The sequence below is a fragment of the Miniopterus schreibersii genome (assembly GCF_964146895.1).
Source record: "Miniopterus schreibersii genome assembly, chromosome: 5".
NCBI lineage: Eukaryota > Metazoa > Chordata > Mammalia > Chiroptera > Miniopteridae > Miniopterus > Miniopterus schreibersii.
In genome coordinates this window covers 46,254,898-46,277,650 of record NC_138106.1, presented here as the reverse complement: position 1 = coordinate 46,277,650, position 22,753 = coordinate 46,254,898, and the positions used below count along the sequence as shown (strand labels likewise).

General features: G+C 40.8%; 1 protein-coding gene across 1 annotated transcript in view; it reads right to left on the bottom strand.

The window, feature by feature from the left end:
• Positions 1–1,899: 1,899 nt before the first annotated feature.
• The window catches only part of SLC12A8 (solute carrier family 12 member 8), a 112,607-nt gene continuing 91,753 nt past the window's right edge, over positions 1,900–22,753 (bottom strand). The window contains exons 10-14 of the mRNA XM_081138151.1: positions 20,227–20,872; positions 12,543–12,640; positions 11,870–11,987; positions 5,629–5,689; positions 1,900–2,439 (exon numbers count right to left, since the gene is read on the bottom strand). Coding sequence (XP_080994277.1) covers positions 2,277–2,439; positions 5,629–5,689; positions 11,870–11,987; positions 12,543–12,640; positions 20,227–20,872 — 1,086 coding nt within the window. The 3' untranslated portion in view covers positions 1,900–2,276. The remainder of the gene's footprint in view (positions 2,440–5,628; positions 5,690–11,869; positions 11,988–12,542; positions 12,641–20,226; positions 20,873–22,753) is intronic.

Here is a 22,753-nt window from a genome sequence, read left to right as displayed (position 1 = left end):
TTACATTTTTAGCTTGTTTGCAGAATTCAAAAGAGCAAAAAGTAGAATCAGTAAAGGCTCCTGAGATAGGCTGCAAGATGGCATTTCCAAAATACATCCACATCCCATTTCCCAGAACCTATGAATGTTTCCTCATTTGGCAAAACCTTTGCAGGTGTGATTAAGTCTGGCTTTTGAGATGAGGAGATAATTCTGGATTATCTGGGTGGACCCTACATGCAATCACATATAATCACATGTGTCCTTCTAAGCCTAAGGGAGAGACCAGCTTCACACACACAGAGGAGAAGGAGACATGACCACAAAGCAAAGAGAGAGTGTAAAGATGTTGGCCTTGAAGATGGGAGTAATGTGGCCACAAGACAAAGAATGCTGGCAGCCACCAGAAGCTGGAAAAGGCAAGGACTGAATTTTCCCCTAGAGCCTCTGGAGGGAGGAGGATGGCCATCCTAACACCTTGACTTCAGCTCAGTGATACTGATTTCAGACAACTGGCCTCCAGAACTGTGGGCAAATAAATTCCTCTTGTTTTTAAACTACTCGGTTTGTATGATTTGTTACAGCAGCTGCAAGAAACTGGTGCAGCTTCTTCTTCCCCAGGGCCCTCAGGGATCACCTGGAGATCAGTGCTTCATAAATACAGTCTGTCTTCTTATGGTGTTTCTACTTCCCCATGCCTATTGCTAACTCAGGGTTTGCTTTCTTTAATTTGTTTCTAATGATGTTTGGAAGCCTGGTATTTAACCAAAAGAGGGCATACACAGTGATCACAAACTAGATCTGTGAACAGTAACCATGAACCAGAGCTCACTTTCTGGGGGAGAATGTGAAGATCTAACCTGCCCCTCATCGCTACCTCCCCATCTCCCCACCCCCACTCACTTTAAGCCCAGTCCATCCAACAGGTCAATGTTTCTCAAAATAGGGCCTAAGGGTCACTTGGGTTGAATCACCTGAGGCACTCATTAGAAATGTAAAGTCCAGCACTCTCCCTCAAACTTACTAAATTAAAAGAAATCTGTGGCTAAGGTGCAGAAATCTGCACTTTTAACAGGCCTCTCAGGTGACTCTGAGCACACTGACTATAGAGAACCTCTACTACAGAAGGATGAATCATCATGGACCCAACAGCACTTCCCTCCAGGGCTCAGCAGTGAAACACTGACTCTGGGCCAGGTGCTCCACTGATCTGGAGAAGCCACTACCACGGCCCCAGGACTGGATGCTTGTGATGAATGCTGAGCTCACAGAGGAACCAAAATAGTCTCGTCCCCTCATGCATTTATATCAAAAAACAGCTGCAAATGGGTTGGGAGAGCAGGAGACCACAAATGCTTTGAGAACATGAATCACCATTAGGTAATTCAGGTTAATTTACCTTTTTAATCAAAAAGAGCTTCACTACACAGCAATAGCTTACAAAGGCACGTGCCCTTTGACCTTGCAATGCCACGACTGGGAATTTATCCTCTGGAAATGCCTTATGCTGGTGCATATGCACAAGATTATTCACTGCAGAACTGACTATCACAGCAGCAAAAGACTGGGAGGAAGCCAAACGCCATCACTGTGGAACTGATGAAATAAATTATAGCACATTCATACAATGAAAAGCAATGAGGAGACTGTACATGTAATGATATGGAAATGTCTGCAAGATAAGACAGTTAAGGGGGAAAGCAAGGTGCGGAACACATGTGCAAGACGCTACCTTTTGTGCACAAAAGGGGAATAAGAAGAACCCCCGTGCATTTGCTGGTACATTCATCACGGAACGCTGGGAGCACATGTGAAAACAGTGTGGTTACCTCTGGGGTGGGGAACGGGAACTGAACAGATGGGCAACTAGGATGGGAGGGGGGGCTCTTCACTGTATGTATGATTATAGCTTGGGGTTTGGAGCCATGTGGGTGCATTATTTATTCAACAAATAAATAATAAAATAAAAAATTCAACAACCATTTATTGTGGCCCTGGGAACAAGCAGCCTGGTCTGGTTCTCCACACCTGCAGGCCTTGGTGTCCGTGCGGAGCTCTTCAGACCGGGAGCCTGTTTCAGAGCCACCGCCCGCCATTCCGTGGTTGCCCTGGCGGGACGTGGTGCTCCAGGCCAGAATACAGGTGTTCATTGTCCAAAACGGCAGTGGAGGACAGGTCTTTGAGTTTCTCACTGAGGAGAACCAGCTCCACCAAGGCTCTGGGATTCGAGTCCCCTGAGCACTAGACAGCTCCGAGAGAGGAGGGCCCTGGGCCGCCCAGGGTGAGCACTCGGTTCCCTAGTACTGAGGCATCAGCTGCTCTCGGCTCACAAGGGAGGAGTGGTGGTAGCGATCCCGAGTGGCGAAGTCTGCGTTCTCCTGGGTGAGCTGAGTCATCTCCATGTCAACCCTAGCCAGGGACGGTGCCAAAATTATCTGCTCTTGTGGGGATCGCAAGCTCCTTTGGTGAGAGAAACACAAAGGATGGTCAGAAGGGAAGACCAAGACCTAAACAGTGAAGATAAATCTTCCCTGGATGGAAAAATTATTTGCAAAAACACCATTGTGCTTATTTTGAGCACATATTTAAAAAACATAACTGTTGAAAGCTACATGTACAACAGTTTGAGAAATAAGTATCAAATAATATAAGGAAAGAAGGGATATTTAACCTTCTTTAGCAGAAACATATAAAATTGTACAAAATAACCATCCAAACAGTGTCATGTGGGGGCTCTATACCATTTCTTAGCTTTTTAGTCAAATGAAATAATGGAATGGAGAGGCTGAAAAACTGAGAGGAGTAGAAAGAAAAACCTTTTCTTTGGTTCATGGGAAAGAAAGTTGAGTGAGGAATGATTTCCAGAGCTAAGGTTGACATAGCAGCAGCTCCGAGATCAACTACAAAGGCTTGGACACCAAGTTGGCCTGAAATGAAAGAACAAGTCCCAGTATGGATCCGCTGTCACTGATGTGTCTACACACAGTTGGAGTTGTAATAAACTGGGATACAGGAGGAAAGTGCCAGAGGCAGAAAGGAGAAAGGAAAGATCAGACCGGCATCAGGTATGTACAGAAGATGGATACAGTCATGGCTCTGCCACTAATCAGCCCAGTGGCCTCAGGAAAACCTCTCCACCTCCTTGTGCCAAAGCCTTTGTCATACCTTAGACATGACTTGCCTCTTAGAAATTATACTCAAAAAGGATCATCTACTTTACAAGTATTAATGTTTAATTGTTTAAATGAGGAATGTATTTGATAGATGTAAAAAAATTTTTAAAGGTAGAAATCTAATGTTTAAATCTTTAGAACTTAAGCAGAAAGCTTCAACTGACTCTGGCAAAAAGTGCTGTTACAGAAATTCAGATCACATGATGAAGGCTTTGCAGCCCCTGATGAGAACATATCTGAATTAGACAGGGTGTGGTTTTCTGAGAAATGAATTAACTGCTATAAAGAATGAACCCTCAAGAAGTAAGGTCGAGAAGTGACAAAAATACCATACTAATGAACATATAAATGTTTTTGCCAATGAATTTTTTTTCATTAATGCTTTTTTTTTTTTTTTTAAGGTGAAACTACTGCATTCTTCTGAGTTCTGGTAAATAATATACTTCACTTTCTAATCTACAATGGTCTAAGAATCCTTATGTAGGCAGTTTCCAGGACATCAGGAAAGAAAGCCTTCTCAAAGTCAGGCTAAATTTTACATAATTCTGGGAATTGTAGGTGTAACAGAGGAAGCAACACAGCCAAATTCCTTTGCCCAAACACCTCCACTATATTACTTTTCTTTGATTTTGAAAAGCATCTGGGTATGTAATTGTAAAAAAAGACAACGCCCTCAAAACTACAAAATAGAAAACACAGTTACCAATTTCTACTTATAGTCATCACAAAACATTGCTTAGTAGCCATGGTGAGGTCAGCAAGTGTGAAGTTGAGACTTAGCTGAAGCCTCCATGACCCACCTCACAAGCCCACAGAGCTATGAATAGTGTGGACTGCTTTCCATTCCAGCCAAAGTATTGCCCTTTTCTAAGAATAATCCCCTCCTAACATATTCTTCTTTCTACATAGCACCACAGTGACCTCAGGGGTGAAATTCTAGGAATTCAGAGTGCAACATAAGGAGTAGTGGCCTCCCATGGCCATGTGCAAGCTTTAAAACTGCAAATGCCTAAAAATATTCCTGTAAATAAGATAGGGCCAAATGCTCTTAACCACTCATCACCTCCAGCTCCAGATCTGCAGGCAGCCTCTACACAGAAGCTATTTCCACTGAAAGTCTACTTTTCCTCAGGGCTAGGTGACAGGGAAAAGAGGTCAATGCGGGAGTATTGTGACCTGAGTCACCAGCCTGGTGTCTCAGACTGGAAGAGAGGTGGAGAGCTGGCCCCACCCCTCCTATAGCTCCACACAGCATGTTAGCCCAGCTTCCAAGCAAATGGCAGGGATGACCCTACACCACCACCTTCCCTCCCAGCATTTTCTCTGTCGGTTTCCATAGTCTTTCCTCCTTTGTCTTCATTACCCCAGGCTCTAGCACCAAGGTTTCATTTCTTGTGCAATCTTGAACCAATAGGTAGTGCTTATAAAGACTTGTCTTTAAAAGGTTTCTTAGAAGGGAGGAAGGGGAGCTTACTGTTCACTAGATATAGTGTTTCTGTTTTTGTAAGACGAAGAGTTCTGGAGATGCATGGTGATGGCTGCACAGCAATATGAATGTACTTAGTACACTGAACCGTACACTTAAAAATGGTATGATGATACATTTCATGTTATATGTATTGTATCACAATAAAAAAAATGGAGGAAAGGATTCCGAACTATGTCTGGGATCAAAGGGGAAGGGTTCCATAATCCATCAGCAATGTCTGGGTAATGGAAGGTGGAAATATTGGCAAGTGCAACCCAGATATCTAGGTTTTCAAAAACAAACCACAAAATGAAAACAAATAAACATTTGGTTGGGCTCCTCCTGGATTTTCCCAGCCTGCAGCTTTGGCTCCCGAGGCCTTCAAAGGTGAGGTAGCATGGTCTCCAGAAGGGCGGAGGAAGAGGAAAGAGATTAGGGCACTCAGGAAACCTTACCTTCTCTATAAGGCCTTCTCCTCTTTCTCAGGACAGCTTGTTCTTCCCTTTCCCTGTGTATCTGAACACGGAGGTGCCACAGAAATCCTCCAGGATCTCTGTTCTATCTACTTCTGTACTTGGCTTCTGCACTCTCACCAACACAGTCACACCAAGGACCTCTGACTTGAGATGGAAGAACAGAAGGCCTTTGGGCTTAATCTTCTCTGTGATGATGCCTTGATGCTCGTGTGTCTTAGACTGTGAACTCACTGAGAGTAGCTCTCTTGACTTAGGACCCAGCAATCAGATTCTAAATAATGTCCCTGTTTATTACTCCTAAGGATAAGAAGGTGGGAGGACATGAGCAAGAGGAAGCTTCTGATGAGCTGAGGCTGGGGGGCTCAGTGGGGGAGGGCAGTGAGAAGCAGAATCTGAGTCTCTTCAAGGTTCTCAATTGTCAGGTTCCCACACTACAATTCACCCAAGCCCAGCTAGGAATGGGACATGCTTAGCACCTCCCAGGCCACAGGACACTCATCTGCCCTGGTCCTGGCCCCAGTTTAGCACTGACCTGCAGGAGGGGATCAGAAGAGACTTCATCCATCTGAAAAAGCTGAAGTTGGAGGCTGATCCTACAGGGAAGACATAAACATGAATGTGGACGAAGGCTCCAGGTATGCACCTAGAATCCCAGTTTTAATAGCGGATACATCTGACACACACGTAAGATTGGTACATTTTTTTCCCCATTTCCGGTCTAACCAAACAATATTCATTGTAATATTCCCTGACAGCCGCCTGCTAAGGACTTCAGACCCATATGTAGTTTCCAAAATTTTATTTCTAAATTCCAAAATCCTGAGAAGGAAACTGAATACAGTGCTACAGAGAAAAACGCAGACCACTTGCTAACTTCAGTCCTAGGAACTGAAAAAATTTTGATAATATTATTTTCGTAGATTCAAACTATGTGTTAAATATGTGCTATAAAGTCCCCTACTAGACCAAAAGCCCTTTGAGGATAGGGAGCACAGCTTTTTCATATTGTAACACTCACAGCTCAACACCCACAGGGACTGGCACTCAGGAAGTTTTCCACAGGTGCTAAGTGAATCAGACAGCTCACCATGTAGAAATATTAGAGCTGAAGCTCGAAGTGAGGTTGTTGTTGATACTGACCAAACATCCTGACATCACGCACGCTGACTAGAACAGGGCTAATCAACTTTAAAAACACAAACAAAAAAACCCTCATCCCTCCTTTGGTGAGGATTTTTTGAAATCTCATGTAACAAATTATATGTAACTTGAAGAAATCAAATCAAATGTCATTTTATAAAACACTCTTCCAAATTATATATATTTGCATTAATATCTGCAATTGCAGATAGAAAGTTCCTAACATATTCTGATGTTGTCGGGGGGAAGAAAATAAACATAAACATTTTTATCAACTGACCTTACTTATTTGTGATCATTTGGATTCTAAGTTATCTAAATTTTAGATGGAGACTGGCCTGAAATTTGATTTCATACTTTCCTGTGAATAGATTTCTGGGAAATATTTTAATTTCCTAAGATCAAACTAACTCATAAGAAATTTAGAAGCAAATACTGATGTCATCACTGTGTTAATTAAAATATATTCTATCTCTTAAATTAGTTGATATAAGGACCTCTTCTTAGCTTGAATTTTCTAAAGCATTGTTATTATTTTTTAAAAACACCCTCACAGACACACCCACAAATAATGTTTAATCAGGGCACCCGTGGTCCAGTTAAGTTGACACAAAAATGTAAGCGTCACAGGGAGGCCTCACAGAAGAGGGGGCTTTTGAAGGATCCTGAACTGAGAGGCCTGGATTTTTATCACAGGTCACCCCTGAGGGCCTTAGGGCATATCTTCATTCTGGGATTTACTGCTCCCCCTTCTACTCTGCCATCCTTCCTGGAAGTCCTCTAAAGCATTATTCTTAATGTACATGTGATTTTAAGTGTACAAAGTACATTTCTTTCAAAAATATACATCAAATTATTCTAATTCTGGAGAATTTTTTTCTTCAGTTTGCCTAGACTGTTATGGTTCATCTGATTCAGTTAGGGCTTAAAACTAATTGCTTTATTTTAAACTGGGGAATCATAGAATTTTGCTATAAAGGGGCTCTCAAATGAATTTTTTAAACAGCTGTATTATTGAGAAATAACTGACATTCCCACAGAGTATTGATTATAATTGCTTACTTTTTATATTCTTGATGCTCTGGCATTTGGGGCCTTGATCTTAAAGGTGCTAATTCCTAGAGATAGCAAAAAACTCCCCTGTGAGCAACCAACAAAATGAGAGCCCACACCTCCAACCACTTCCTTTATCAAATTCTCACACACCAAGCCAATATGCCCCTGCCCTAAGTCATGCTAGGGCTGGGTACCACACAACTAGAGACCATCCCTATAACCCAGAGCCCACTGAAGTTATCCAAACTATCAAACTATAAACTTACTCAGCTACCTACCTGCCTCACCCATCCCTTACCAATAAAACCCTAATAAAGGTTCTAAATACATGATTTGCTAATATTATTTCACAGTCTATGACCAGTCCTAGTTCTTCCCCCACATAACCCTGCATGGCATGCAGGCCGTGCCTCCTGTTTCTAGGGACCTGTGAGTATAAACTTCTTCCTCCATGACAATCATTTCTGTGTTTGTGTGTCTCAACATATCTGATGAAAACAGCCCTGGGGAACATTTTTTGGAAAAAACGACATGCATTTAAAGCGTACCATTTAGTAAGTGTTGACACATGCATTACACTGTGAAACCATCACCACAAGCAAGATCATGAACATATCCACCATCTGCAAAAGTGTCCTCAAGCCACTTCATAAGAACTTCCTCCCATGCTTTCCCTCCTTACCCCACCCCCATCCAAAGGCAACCACCGATCTGCTTTCATTATAAGTTTGCATTTTCCATATAAAATAATACACTATATACTCTTTTTGCCTGGTTTCTTTCACTCAGCATAATTATATGAGACTCATTCATGTTATTGCATGTTCCTTTTATTACCCAGTATTCCATTGTATGGCTATACTAAAATTTATTTTTAGTCATCTGTTGATGAACATCTGTTTTGTTTCCAACTTTGGGCTACTACAAATTAAGCAGCTGTAAATATTCATGTAGGTGTTTTTGTATGCTTTCAATCCTCTTAGGTAAATACATAGGAGTACATTGGCTAGTTCATATAGCAGGTATATGTTTAACTTTTAATAACCTGCTAAAGTGTTTTATAAAGTGATTGTATTATTTTATTTCCCACCAGCAGTATATGATAGTCCTAGTTGCTCCACATCCTTGCCAACACTTGACAAGATCAGTACTTTTTATTTTAATCCTCTAACAGGTATGTAGTAGTATTACATTGTGGTTTGAATTTGCATTTCCTAACGACTAATCATGCTGAGCATCTTTTCATGTGTTTATTTGCTATCCATATATGTTCTTTGGTAAAATCTATTTAAAAATTTTGCCCCCTTTTTAAATCTTTTTGTTTGTTTTCTTCTTATTGAGTTTGGAAAGTTTTTATATATTCTAGATACAAGTCCTTTTTCAGATGTATGATTTGCTAATATTATTTCACAGTCTACGACTTGCCTTTGCATTCCTTTATCTTTGGAAGATCAGAGTCCCTAATTTGATGTATAGTTTATTAACTTTTTTCCTGCATTTGGTGTTATATCTAAGAAATCTTTGCCTCATTCACAGTCACAATTTTTCCTTATGCTTTCTTTTAGAAATTTTATAGTTTTAGGTTTTTACATTAAGTTTGAGGATCCATTTTGAATTATTTTTACATTGTATGATAAGTGGATTAAAGTTTACCATTTGCATATAGATTTCCAATTGTTCCCACATCATTTGCTGAAAAGACTATCTTTTCCTCCACTGAATTGCCTTTGCACCTTTTTTGAATATCAACTGACCATATAGGTATCGGTTAACTTCTGGACTCTATTCTGTCCACTGACTTATTTGTGTACCTTGATTTCAATACCAAGCTGTCTTGATTACTTCAGCTTTATAACCAGTCTTGAAATCAGGTAGTGTAAGTCCTCCAATTTTGTTCTTTTACAAAGTTGGTTGGGCCAGTCTAGGTCTTTTGAGTTTCCATATAAATATTTATTTATTTATTTATTTATTTATTTATTTATTTATTTATTTATTTATTTATTTTTAACTGATATTTAGAGAAGGAGGAGGGAGAGGGAGAGAAAGAAAGAGAGATCAATGTGAGAGTAACATTAATTGGTTGCCTCTTGCACACATCCTGACTGAGGATCAACCCACAACCTTCTGGTACATGCAAAGATGCTCCAGCCAACTGAGCCACACCAGCCGGGGCCCATGTACATATTTTAGAGTCTGCTTGCCAACTTCCACAAACAAGGAAGCAGAGATTTTGATTGGGATTGTGTCAAATCTATAGAACAATTTGGGGAGAATTAACATCTTAAAATACTGAATCTTCCAATTCATGAACATAGTATATCTCTTCATTTGTTTTTTTAAATTTCCTCATTAATTTCTTCTCAGCAATCTTTCAGTTTTCCTCTTCTAGTCTGTAAATATGGTAAGTTACATTGCATAATTCAGAAAGTAAACCAACCTTGAATTCCTGGAATAAACCTACTTGGTTATGATGTATTAATCCTTTTTATATTTTTTATTCAACTTGGTAAAACTTTGTCATGAATTCTTGTATCTATGTTCATGAGGGGCATTGCTGTGTAGTTTTCCAAAGAGTTTGTATAGAATTTATATCCTTTCTTCCTTAAATGTTTAGTAGATTTCATTAGTGAAGCCATCTGGGCCTAGACTTTTCTTTGTGGGAAGGTTTTAATGACAAGTTTAATTTCTTTACTTGACTTAAATATGCATATCTTTCTTCTAGAGTAAGCTTTGATAGTTTGTATATTTCAAGAAATTTTTCCAATCCATCTAAGCTGTCATATTTATTGACATAAAGCTGTTAAGATATTTCATTATTTTCCTTTTAATATCTGTAGACTCTCTAGTAATATCATCTCCCTCACTCCTGATATTGGTCATTTTTACCTCCTCTCCTTATATTATGATCACTCTGGCTAAAGGTTTGTCAATTTTATTGATCTCATATAACCAGCTTCTTGTTTCATTGGAATTCTCTACATTTTTTTGTTTTATATATTTCTGCTTTTATCTTCATTGTTTCTTTCTCTTATTTAAGTTTAATTTGTTCTTCTTTCTCTAGTTTCTTAAGTTGTAAGGGTGGGTCATTGATTTGAGAACTTTCTTCTTTTCTAATAAACACATTTGATGCTATAATCTTCCTTCCAAGTACTGAATTAGCTGCATCCCACAATTTTGATGTTATATTTTCATTTTCATTCAGTTTGAAATACTTAGTAATTTTACTTATTTCTTCTTTGAACCATGAGTTATTTAGTTTCTTTAGTTGATTTAGCATTGTTTAGTGTTCTTAGTTATTTAGTGTTATTTAGTGTTATTTAGTTTCTAAATATTTGGGGATTTTCCAGATATCTTTCTGGTATATATTTCTAATTTACTTTCCCTTTGGTCAGAGAACATACTTCGTTCTTGAATTGACTTGAATACCTTTAAATATATTGAGACTTTTTATGTCCTAAAAAATTTCCTTTCCTGGTAAATATTTCATTTATCCTTAAAAGAGCATATATTCTTCTGTTGTTAGGTGGAATGTTCTATAAATCTTAGTTTGTCCAGGTTTGTACATAATATTATTCAAGTTTTCTAAAGTCTTACTAATTTTACGCCTCTTTGTTTTATCTTTATTGGGAGAGAGGTGTTGAAATCTCTGACTATAATTATGAACTTTTTTATTTCTTGTTATAGTTATATCAGGTTTTGCTTCATATGTTTCAAAGCTCTGTTTTTAAGTGCATAAAGGTTAAGGCTTAGTATGTCCTCTTAAGGAATTTTTTCCTTTATGAACTAGTCCTTTTATCCCCGGTGATATTCTTTTCTCTAAAATCTACTTTGCCTGATATTAATATAGTCACTCCAGCCTTGTTTTTTGATTCATGTTATCTTATCTTTTCCCATCCCTTTCCTTTTAACTTACTTTGTGTCTTTATATTTAAAGTAGGTTTCTTGTAGGTAGCATATGGTTGTATCATGCTTTTTTCTTCAATCTGACAAGCTCAGTGTCTCGACCACTTTATTGAGAGTGTTTAGACCATTTACTTTTAGTGTGATTATTGATATGGCTGGGTTTATATAAACTGCTATGTTATTTGCCTTGTGTTTGTCCCATATGATCTTTATTGTCTTTTCCCCTTTTCTACTTAATTTTAATTTGAACATTTTAAAATTCAATTTTAATTCCTTTACTGGCTTACTAGTTATAACTCTTTATTTTTAATGGTTGCTTTAGATTTTGTAGTACACATTTTTAATTTATCACAGTCTATCTCTAAGTGATATTATAGTGCTTTATGTATAGTATCAGAAACTTAAAACACTGTATTTCCATTTCTTCCCTTCTGGCCCTTATGCTACTGTTGTCATCCATTTTACTTCTCCATGTCTTGTAAATCTCACAAGTTATCTTTTATTTGTTATCATTTATGTGCATGTAATATTTTTACTCCTAGACTATAAGCTACTTGAAAATGGGATTCATCTCTAAGTTAGTGTTGGCATTTAATAGGTGCTCAAAACACATTTCTTCAATGGATGCTAAAAGAGAAGGAGGGAGGTGGTGGCAAAATAGCTCTGCTGCTTACCCAGGTGAAGCCCTGGACTGGCCTGACCAATGTAGAAATACACAATGGCAGCAACACACATGTTAATCAAGGTGTAGACCCACTGGATCACAAACATGATGAGAAGGGATCCAACAGCCTGTGGAAACAGAGTAGGAAAGTCAAGTCACCTAATGGTTTATCACATGGTAGGCAAACCACAAGGCTAAGGTCTTAAGAAACAATAGTCCCTCTCAACAACCTCTGATCACTATAAAAGTTTGCTTAATTGAAGTTCACTCATAATTCATAAAACTTCACTTAAGCAGATATTTGAGAAGATACCCTCTGAAAGTACCCTCAATCAAAACTGTCAATAAATAGATATTCTATCCTAGCTCCTTATCCTACTCCTTCCTAGAGGAAACAAAGTGAAATTTTGCTAATTTGGTATACCTAGAAATTTGGTGACTCAGAAGTTATCAGAGATGATTAATTATTTTACAAGTAAACCACTGATTAAATAAGTGGTGCACTAAATATAATCTTGCCATATGCGGTCTCACCTAAATTCCAATATAACAAGTAGTTAAGTCACATTGCTCCCGGTTAAGACTCTCCTCTTTCCTCCCCCATAGCCCCAACCCTGAGATCACACATGTCTCCACCTGAATTATGTCTCAAGGACACCTGAGAACAAAATGAAGCTACTCACCCCCAACAGGGAGACCCAGGGGTTGCACATGCGAGCGTAGAAAGAAGTAGGTCTGCTCTGGATATCTTGTTCCTGGAACCTAGACTTTAGGAAGAAATCTAAAAAATAAATGAGCCAAATCCTTGGTTACCAATTTGTTACCAAATCTTCTTCTATTTTTATGAGTAAATACTTATGAGCTCTTCTCCAATATTATAACTCAGCTAAAAGACAACTTCTACTTAGTTCAACCATTAACTCCCTTGTGGTCTTAGTCAATTCATTCTCTCTGATGTAACAAGTTTATTATCTTTCCTCTCAAGGGAGAGCTTTTATATCCTCTCATCACCCAATCTACCAATCCAACTGCATCTGAATCCTTTCTTCTGTCTTCCCTCCTTGTACACTAGATGAATAGTCCCGGCTCCTATGTAAAGCCCATCTTCCCCTTGTGCCCTGCTCAAGGATTTTGCTTTTGCATCATTGATTTTTCCATCCCATACTGAATCATTCCCATCAAAAACAAATACTCTACATTTTCCCCACCTAAACAGATACCTTCTGGTCAACCCCTAGTTACTGCCCTACTTCTTTGTCTTCCTCACAGCAAAATCTTCAAAAGTATTATCTATACATTCTTTACCTCCCATTTTTTCCTCAACCCATTCATAAGATTGTAAGATTCCACTAAAACTACTCTTCCTAAAGTTGCCAATGACATGATCTTTTCAAATTCAATGGTCAACTCCCAGACCTCATCCTACTTGGCCTTTCAGATAGCATCTGACACATGTGATTGCTTCCTGCTTATTGAAACACTTTCTTCTCTTGTTTTCTAGGATCCCCCTCTCTCCCAGTTTTTCTCCTGTCTCACTGCCCACTTCTTCTCAGTCTCCTCCTTCTAACCCCCAAGTATTGTAGTATCCCAACATTCATTGAGTCCTCAGTAGTCTTCCGTTTTCCCCATATATACTCACTCCTAGGATATCTCATCTAAGTGCCGTGGCTTTAAATACTATCCATATACTGATGATCCAAGTTTACATCCTCTTTGACCCTGGAGCTGAAAATTTGAACATCTAGTTTTCTTCTCAATATCTCCCCTTACATGGCTAACAGGCACCTCTAACCTTAACATGGCTAAAGCAGAAATATATTCTTCCCAAGTCTTCTTTATCTGAATAAATGAGATAAAGAAGAACCAGATGAAAATTCTATAGCTAAAAAGCACAATAACTGAAATGAAAAAGTTACCAGATGGGTTCAACGGCAAATCTGATATGGCAGGAGACAGAATCAGTGAAACTTAAAGACAGGTCAGCAATTTTCAACCTTTTTCATCTCATGGCGCACATAAACAGATTACTAAAATTCTGCGGCACACCAAAAAATACATTTTTTGCTGATCTGACAAAAAAACAAACAAAACAGGTGTAATTTTGATTCATTCACACCAGAGAGCTATTGTTGTGTTGGCTGTTGTCATTTTTTTATTCGACATTCTAAGGGGAAAGAATTTAGTGCCCCTGACTAAACAGTCAGGTATTGCATGTCTTCAAAATTCTTGTGGCACACTGGTTGAAAATCACTGAGATAAATCAATAGAAATGATCCAAACTGTAGAACAGACAGGAATAGATGAAAGAAAAAGAAAGTGAGCCTCAGAGACCTGGGAAACAATGTCATGTATACCAACCACTGTGTGATGGTATTCCGGCAGGGACAGGAAAGAAAGAAAAAGGCAGAAAAAATATTTGAAGAAATAATGGCTAAAAACCTCCCAAAGTTGATGAGTTTTGTTGCTGTTGTTGGTGTTAATCCTCGCCCAAGGATAGTTTTTTCATTGATTTTTTAGAGAGAGTGGCAGAGAGGAAGGCGGGAGAGAGAGAAATATCAATGTGAGAGAGACACATTGATTGGTTGCCTCCCACACGTGCACTGATCGGTGCCGGAGAATGAACCTGCAGCCCAGGTATGTGCCCTTGACCGGGAATCGAACCCTCAACCCTTCCATGCACAGGCTGATGCTCTAACCACTTAGCACACTGGCCAGGGCTAATGAAAAACTTTAGTCTACAGATCTAGAAGGAATGAATTCACTGACATTGCTTCCCAGCAATGTGTACATAGACCTGATTATCACAGACCCACTACTATCTTTATTTCAACTTTAGACTGCTTAATGGATATGCAATGATATCTAAAAGGTGGTTGAATTTGTGTTCATTTGATCAATACCCATGTCCTAGTTCATAAAACATACTGATAGCAAGCAGCATAACTTTGTATATTACATATGGTATAGTGATTAAGAACACAGGTTCTAAAGTGAGACAGACCTGAGTTCAAGTTCTGGCTGATCCATATCCTGAGCAAGTGTTTAACGTCTCTGAGCCTCTGTAAAAATATAGTAACAGCACTGGCCAGTGTTGCTCAGTTGGTTGAACAACATCCTATGCACTGAAAGGTTGCCAGTTCTATTCCTAGTCAGAGATGTTTTTCTCTCCCCACCTCCCTCCCTCTCTAAAAATCAATAATAATAATCCAAAAAGATAGTAATGCCTAACGCTGAGCTTAGATGAGACAATCTGTGGTAAGTGCTTCTCTCAGTGTCAGGAACGTGGGACATGCTCAATAAATGCTGCCTATTTTTAGCTACTAACACTATTTGACACTTAACAATAAAAGTTGGTTTGTTGAGTGGACAATAAATGAGTCTGGGAAATGATTTTTCTAATGTAAACTGCATATTCATCTCTTCTGACCTCTGCTTAGTAGAATTTGGATTTTGACCTCCCTGTTTTTAAAAATAATATGCTTTTGGAAGGTATGCTTTCATCAGTTGTGTTTGTCCGAATAATTGTTCCCTTCTGCGACACTGTGTTATTCAAATGTTTTTTATTTCTATTTAATCAGATCCTTTTTATCTCTGATGATGTCTTTTAAGAGTCAGAAAAATCTCTCTTGCACAGCTGTTATAAATAAGGAATTCATGGTTACATAAGGCATAAAATACAGCTCCAAGTTAATTTTTGGGGTCCATTTGCTCTCAACAGAATTTATTCAAGAGTGATTTGACTCATTATTTCATGGCATCTGTTTTGTCACAGATTAGGTTCTTATAACAGTTTGCACTTTCCATTCTACTTTACTGATCAATGTTTCAATTTTCCAGACAATATTTGTTCAAATGTCCATCAATTACACCAGCTTTTACTGAGTGTTTGTTGTGTGCTGTGTGCGGTGTGGGATCCTGTGATGAATACAAGGTGGAAAGACGTGGTTTATGACTAAAGGAAGCCCACAGTCTAGAAGTACAGGAATGAAACTAGTATTTCTTTCCCTTAAGACAGACAGATGAGTGGGCCTGAAGACAAACGTATAAACACATGTGATCCGAGTGTGTAAAACAATGTGATAATTATTTATACTTCCTGTAGGAGTCAAATGTTATGTTTGCACAGCAGGGGGATCAGGTAATCCTTCTCAGAGGGCGTAAAAATGGGTCTGAAAAGGCAGATGAATTTTAAACCCTAAAGTCGGAGTTTTCCAGATGGAGAAGGGGGAGGTGAAGCAATTTGAGAAGGCAGAACAGCATACGCAAAGGCAGGGAGGGATAAAGAACACGGCGTACTTAGGGCACTAGTCTGGGTGTAGCCACACATACAGTGCATGGGTTGTCATGAAAAACATGCCCAGGTCAGGGCAGGATTGTAAAGAACCTTGTGGATCACACCAAGGATCTTGGATGTGAGATGGAAGGCATTAGATTCCAGTGAAGGTTTTTAACCAAGAGACACATCATGAGAGTTTTATTTCAAAAAGATCATTCAGTGGACAGTGAGAAAGAGAAGCAGGGTGTGGGGAAATCTGGAGGCAGGAGACTAGTTTGGAGACTTCACAAGAGCCTGGTGCTAGACGATGAAGGTCTATACCAAGGCAAAGGCAGCATGGACGGGGCAGAGGGGGTGGTCAGTAGCTATGATATTTCTAGACTGGGCAACTGGGTAGCAACCACTTCATTGATTAAATGTGGCAAGCTGACCATACAGCTCTCCTGGAGACCCAATGAGAAGGAAGAAAATGAAATGGGGCATAAATCCACAAACACAAGGAGAATGAGAGAGGAAAGGTAAAAACAAGTCTTGGAAGATGAACCGGGGACAGAGGAATGGGAACAGACTGAGCAGAGCAGAGGACGATGAGTGTTGGGGCCTACAGATGAGGCGCTGGTAAGATGGGGTGCTGGTAAGATGAGGCGCTGGTGAGAAGCAGCCCAGTCCACCCGCAGACTCCAGAGAAGCTCAGGACCGGGAAGTACCATGTCCCCGGGGAGTGGTAAGGTGCAGGGGGTTGGTCGCAAAACTGTATATGAAACAGGTGGACACTCAGGTCCCCTGCCCGAGCAGCTAGGTAACAACTCCTTCTTTGCCTGATCCCCTCCCCAAGGGGGACTTCCTCTAAAGAAACCAAACTAGAGAGTGCCCAGCCTCAGGACAGCAGGCAGGGCAAAGAGTAGGGGAATGGAGCTAGAAACTGGGGAATTAGATGAAAGCCTGTATCCTTAAATAATGGGGAGCCCCAACTCCCTTATTTTACCTTGCTCCCTGAATGCAAGCAGCCATCTGGGTGACCCCCAGGAAAGAGATTAAATGACTCTTCTATGGGGGCACTAAGAGCCCCAGAGGAACCCTTCTAGATAGTTACATGGGGTCCCTGTGAAGAAGCCAGATTACTCCCTAGTCATTTACAGTGAGGTGCCCGGATGGACAAGCCCTGTAGGCTTTATAGTACTTCAGTTACAAGTGCAAAAAGAAATCAAAAGATCAACAGACATGTTAGTAAAGCCTCTAAAATGAGAGGGGTGGGGAAGAGGGAGAGAGAGGAGACCAAGCCAAAAAGAAAAGAATCTAGAGAACATAGGACAGTAAAAGAAGAATCAGACTTTAAAGGGAGCGTAAGTAGTATTATCAGACAGATAAGATAAACCATTGCACCCATAAAACAAGAATAAGATGATGTTCAGATGAAAAAAGGGGGAGGCAAGGACAAATTAGGTTACAACCAAGAGCTCCTGGAAATTGAGAACAGGACAGTTGTGGCATAGTCTGTTGCCACCCGATCACCTCGTCTTCCTTAGGAAAAAACTACACGGTTTCCCGTGAAGCTGCAATATGACCAGCCAGAGAGATGTTTCCCAGCCTCCCCTCTGAGAACAGCTGGGAAGGCTAGTGAATCAAGTTCAGGTCTGTGCAGCCAGGGACAACCCTCAAAATCATCTGTCAGAGCAGTCTAACGGGGACGTCGCTGCCACAGGCTCCAAAGTCTAGACACCGCAGCCTGCCATGGACTCTGAAAGCCTGGACACTGGAACCAGCAGTGTAGTCATCCTGCGGCTACTATCATGCTTCCAGAGAGTTCCCTGAAGTCCCCATTTCCTTGGGTTTCCGGTTCCAGTATAAGGAGGGCTTATCTGATTAGCAGAGCCTTGGTCTTGTGCCTGAACTCCGGCTGCAGGAAAGGCTGGAACACTGACATCTGACATTTTGTTTTGAGTGTGAAAGGCTTGCTTTGCCCCCCACCAAGACTCATAACATTGGAAATTCTTCATACATAGGGAGGTCACTCAGTGCTGGGTAGGCAAAAAATGGGGTGTAAAAAGGGAAAAGTCTACTATTGTATTCAAAAAATCCCTTGTACCACGGATCCAAAGAAATCTCTTATTCCCTGGATCCAACACAAAAGGGCAATAAAGAGAGGAATTCCAGGACAATAGCCTGCAGCGGGCTAGAGAACAGACAGCCTAGAGTAGAACAGTCGGTCCAGAGTAGAACAGTAGAGTAGCTATAGGACAGAGGGGGGGAAACAAATGGATCTGATAGATTTCTAAAGAATTCAGGCATTTGGCCTAACATTGAGAGGCATTTGACATATCTGCCAGAGCATTTAGGGAAAAATTGATGATCAAAACCCAGGAAATGTTGGACACAAAAGGAAATGTAACCATAGTGTAGTATATGGCTCAGACTTAAGCAATATTTACTTAATCATGATAATATGAATACTAGATATTAAGTTAGTCAAAACTGTGATATAAGTACACTGGGACATTGAATGAGAAGTCAGAATGGCATAAATGAGTTAAATCTTCATTTACCATAAAGGGAAGTCAGAAGATGCTATCTGAAACTGACATATTAAGAAGTAGTAATAGCCCTGGCCAGGTTGTTCAGTTAGTCGGACCGTCACCCCGTGCACCAAAAACGTTGTGGGTTTGATTCCTGGTCAGGGCACATACCTAGGTTGAGGGCTCGATCCTGGGTTGGGGCACATATGGGAGGCAACTGATCGATGTTTCTCTCTCTTTCTCCCTAATATCAATAAGAAACATATCCTCGGGTGAGGACTGAAAAAAGCAGCAGTGCCCGGCCGGTGAACCTGGCCAGGGCACATGCCCAGGTTGCGGGCTCGATCCCCAGCAGGGGCCGTGCAGGAGGCAGCCGATTGATGTTTCTCTCTCACCAATGTTTCTATCTCCCTATCCTTCTTCCTTCCTGTCTCTAAAATCAATAAAAATGTATTTAAAAAAAAAGAAGTAGCAATAGGAATATATTATTGAGTAACATTAAGGCTAACAGAAGCAGCACCTTTTTGGTTGGAAGTGGGGTTTTCTCGGGGTGAGACTCGGGAGGGGCGGAGAAGGGTAAAGGGGGTAGTATGGAAGAGTGGAAACTATTTTTGATTACATGACTTTTAATTCCACTCGGCTTATTAAACTATACACTTATTACTTCAATCAAACTAAAATTATTTTTTAGATTTTAGTAACGCTCCTACTATTAAAAAGCTCGCACCAATGTGGATGTAAAGAAGAAAGAGCAGGTGTAGGAAGAGTGTAAGGCGCTTATGTTTAGACACCTCCTTCTGCGCCTCTCTGCATCCTACCCCTTCGCCTGCTGGTCTGTACCCATCTCACGGGGCAGGGTAACGCAACGGGAAGCACCGGGCTTCAAAGCAGGCCCACCTGGGTGTCACGTCCAGCTGTGCCAAGGATCGGCTCCGAGACTCCTTGGTGGCCTTGCTGGGCCTCAGGGTCTTCACTGGTAAAACGGAAAATGCTAATATCTAATCTGTTACATGAAATAACATATGTCAAGTACCCCAAATAGGGAAGACTCAAAAAGTATGAGTTCTCTCTCTCAGAATTTCTTGTGCCCTCTGTCTCTGTGTTTGCATATTTGAGAAAGCAAAGAAAAGCTGTGCTCCTTTCAGCTCCTTCTCCATCCCCTCCTGCCTGTTTGGGGATATTTATTTTCCACAGACAAAACATACTGAGCTTTTGCCAGGCAGTTTGCCACAACACATTTCCACTTCTCTAGGAAAAAGAAATTGGTTTCATTCATGTTGACCTTATACTTCAGGCGATTTTTGAGTGAAAGAAAATTGATATTCAATGATTAGCCATGGCTCCCACATATAGAAGTAGATAGAAATTTCTGTCTAAAATCAACTATCTAAAACAGAGTAGAATTACAAATTCAGCTGATATTTGAATATAACTTTAAAAATGAATATAAAATAAAATTAACAAGGATTGTTAAGTGAACTGGCTAAGAACTAGAAAGAGGATTGTAATAACTGGGTAGCTGAGGCAACCAGAAATCACCCAAATTAGGAGGCGCCTCTATGATTTCAAAGCACTCACCTTCTCCACTTGGCCTTGGCTGGTTACTCAGCTCAGGGACAAGTTGTTTTCCACATGCTCCTGCAGGCTGAGCCGGTGCACTCTTGGTACTCTGCTGGTTCCAGTAGGACTCCCGCTCCTCCCAGACAGCAGTGGGCAACCTGTCAGGGCCTTCCGTAGGGAAGGAAGCTGGGGACTTGAGGTCCAACAGGAAGCTCTCTTGCAGGGTTTGCTTGGTGGCCTTCTTGCATTTCCCCTTCTGATTCTCTGGGATCTTGTTGTTCCCTCCTGGCCTGGTCTGGCTACTCTCAAGCTTCCTGGTTAGCTGGAGGAGCTGATCCATGTCTTTGGTGAATTCCATCAGAGTGCCCTCAGAGAGGCTTTGGGCAGTGCCCTCAGAGCCGTAACTAGGAGCCTTATCCAACAGCAGGTGCTCAGAGCAGAGGAGAGCTTCCATGTCCTCCCTGTGCACTGACTCGGGCACCTGGTGGTGGCTGCAGGGAACCATGGACAGGGAGAAGTAAGAGTAATCCACCGTGATGTATGTCAGCATGAAGTTGATGGTGACAATGGGAGCCAGAACATTCACCTGACCCACAAGGACAAAGGCCATGGTCACCAAGCTGGTCAGGCAGATGGCAGCTACAGGTGTTTTATTTGGCCCTTTCTGAAAAAACAAAAATAACATACAGGTCTATGAAATTTCAGAAGATCACATTATGTGAAAGAAACACAACTCATAAGGGCTCAGCCATTTCTCCCATGTGATTCCTGGTGTGTTAATAACTGTTCATCCACAAACTTGGGATAATAATATCCAACCCGTGGAGTTTTTGTGGAATTAGAGCTAATGCATATAAAATGTTCGACATGACACTTACACACAGTAGGCTCCTAACACAACATGGGTATTAGTTGTATTAGTAACTATTAATATGGAGCCTTAGCCTAGAACTTGGACTTCCAAGTATTTCTCCTTTTGTCTTTCATTGGGTTTTAACACAAGTTTTGGAAATCGAAGAGAATGAAAGTTGATTCTTCCCAGACTATAGTGGAGAAAATGACTCTAGAGGAATGGCAGACCCTAGAAGACATAGCAGAATCATTGGTGGCTGGGGCAGGGTACTCTGATACTAAACACACACATGCACATGCCTACATACATCTGTTATTAATGGGAGTGGGTATGGTGACCTTCAGGACAGGAGTGGAAAAAAGGCTAACTCCATGTGACCTGTTACTCCACGGAAGATACTCATCACAGAAACGGACATGGTGCTTCAACCAAAAACATAGTCACTTCTCAGTCCTCAACTTCCTTGACCTAAGAACTGTATTTGACCCAGCTGGTTACTCAGTTCTCTTTGAAAGACTCTCTTCACCTCGCTTCTCTTGGTTCATCTTCCTCCACACTGACCACTCCTTCTGTCTCTGCTGCTCCTCCACATCTCTGAAAGCTACATGTAAAGCAGCCCAGGCTCCATCCTGAGACCCCTTCTCTTGTCTATCTACTGTCCCTTCCTAGGTAAACAACTCTCAAATCTGAATCTCCAGCCTGAAATGTTCATCTGGATCCAGACTTAAATATTCAACTGTCTACTCAACATTTCCAGTTGATATCTAACAGGATTTCCAAAGTCAAATTGCTGCCCCCCTAACCTCCTGCCCCTCCAATCTACTCCTGCAGTCTTTCATCTCAGAAAATGGCACTTCCATCCTTCCAGATGCTCAGTCAAGAAAATTCTTGATGCCTCTTCTCATTTTCTCATTGTCATCAGCAAATATTTTAAGAATTAACCCTCAGGATGCACACAGGACCGAACCACTGCTCTCCCCTCCTTTGGGAACAGCAGTCTGGAATGTGAATGGCAGGCATATAAGCCACTTCTGGGTCTGAGCTGGAAACCTCCTCCAGGTGTGTGCCCCTTACTGAGGGTGGAATGGAGAGCGACCCGTGAAGTCACAGGATGAAGATGGCCAAGCCATTATCACCCTGGGTCTCCGAGGATTAGAGGCCCCTATTGACTTGAAATACCTTCCCTAGAACTTTAGAGTAAAATTCTTTAAAAAAAATAAAAATATACTTTTATTGTTTTTGAGAATTATGTTTTTTGGTACAGTTATAATTGCTTAGCATATCCTAACAATAAAACTACTAAGAATAAAGTGCATCCTCAGAAACTAAAAAGAACTTAAAAGAAGGGTCTTCAGTATGCTGAAGGAACTGTGAGCAGTCTAGGCCAGGACTTTGACAGGGTGGGTTTTAAAGAGACAAAATAGTGAACAGTGAACTTCTGTTCAACAAAAGTCACCATAAAGAAATGAAAAGACGAGCCATGGGCCCTGGCCGGGGGGGCCAGTGGTTAGAGTGTTGGCCTGTGCACTGAAGAGTTGTGGGTTCGGTTCCCAGTCACGGACACTTACCTGCGTTGCAGGTTCAATCCCCAGCCTGGTCAGGGGACGTGCAGGAGGCAACCAATCAATGTGTCTCTCTCACAGTGATGTTTCTCTCTCTCTCTCTCTCTCTCTCCCCCCCCTTCTCTCCCTT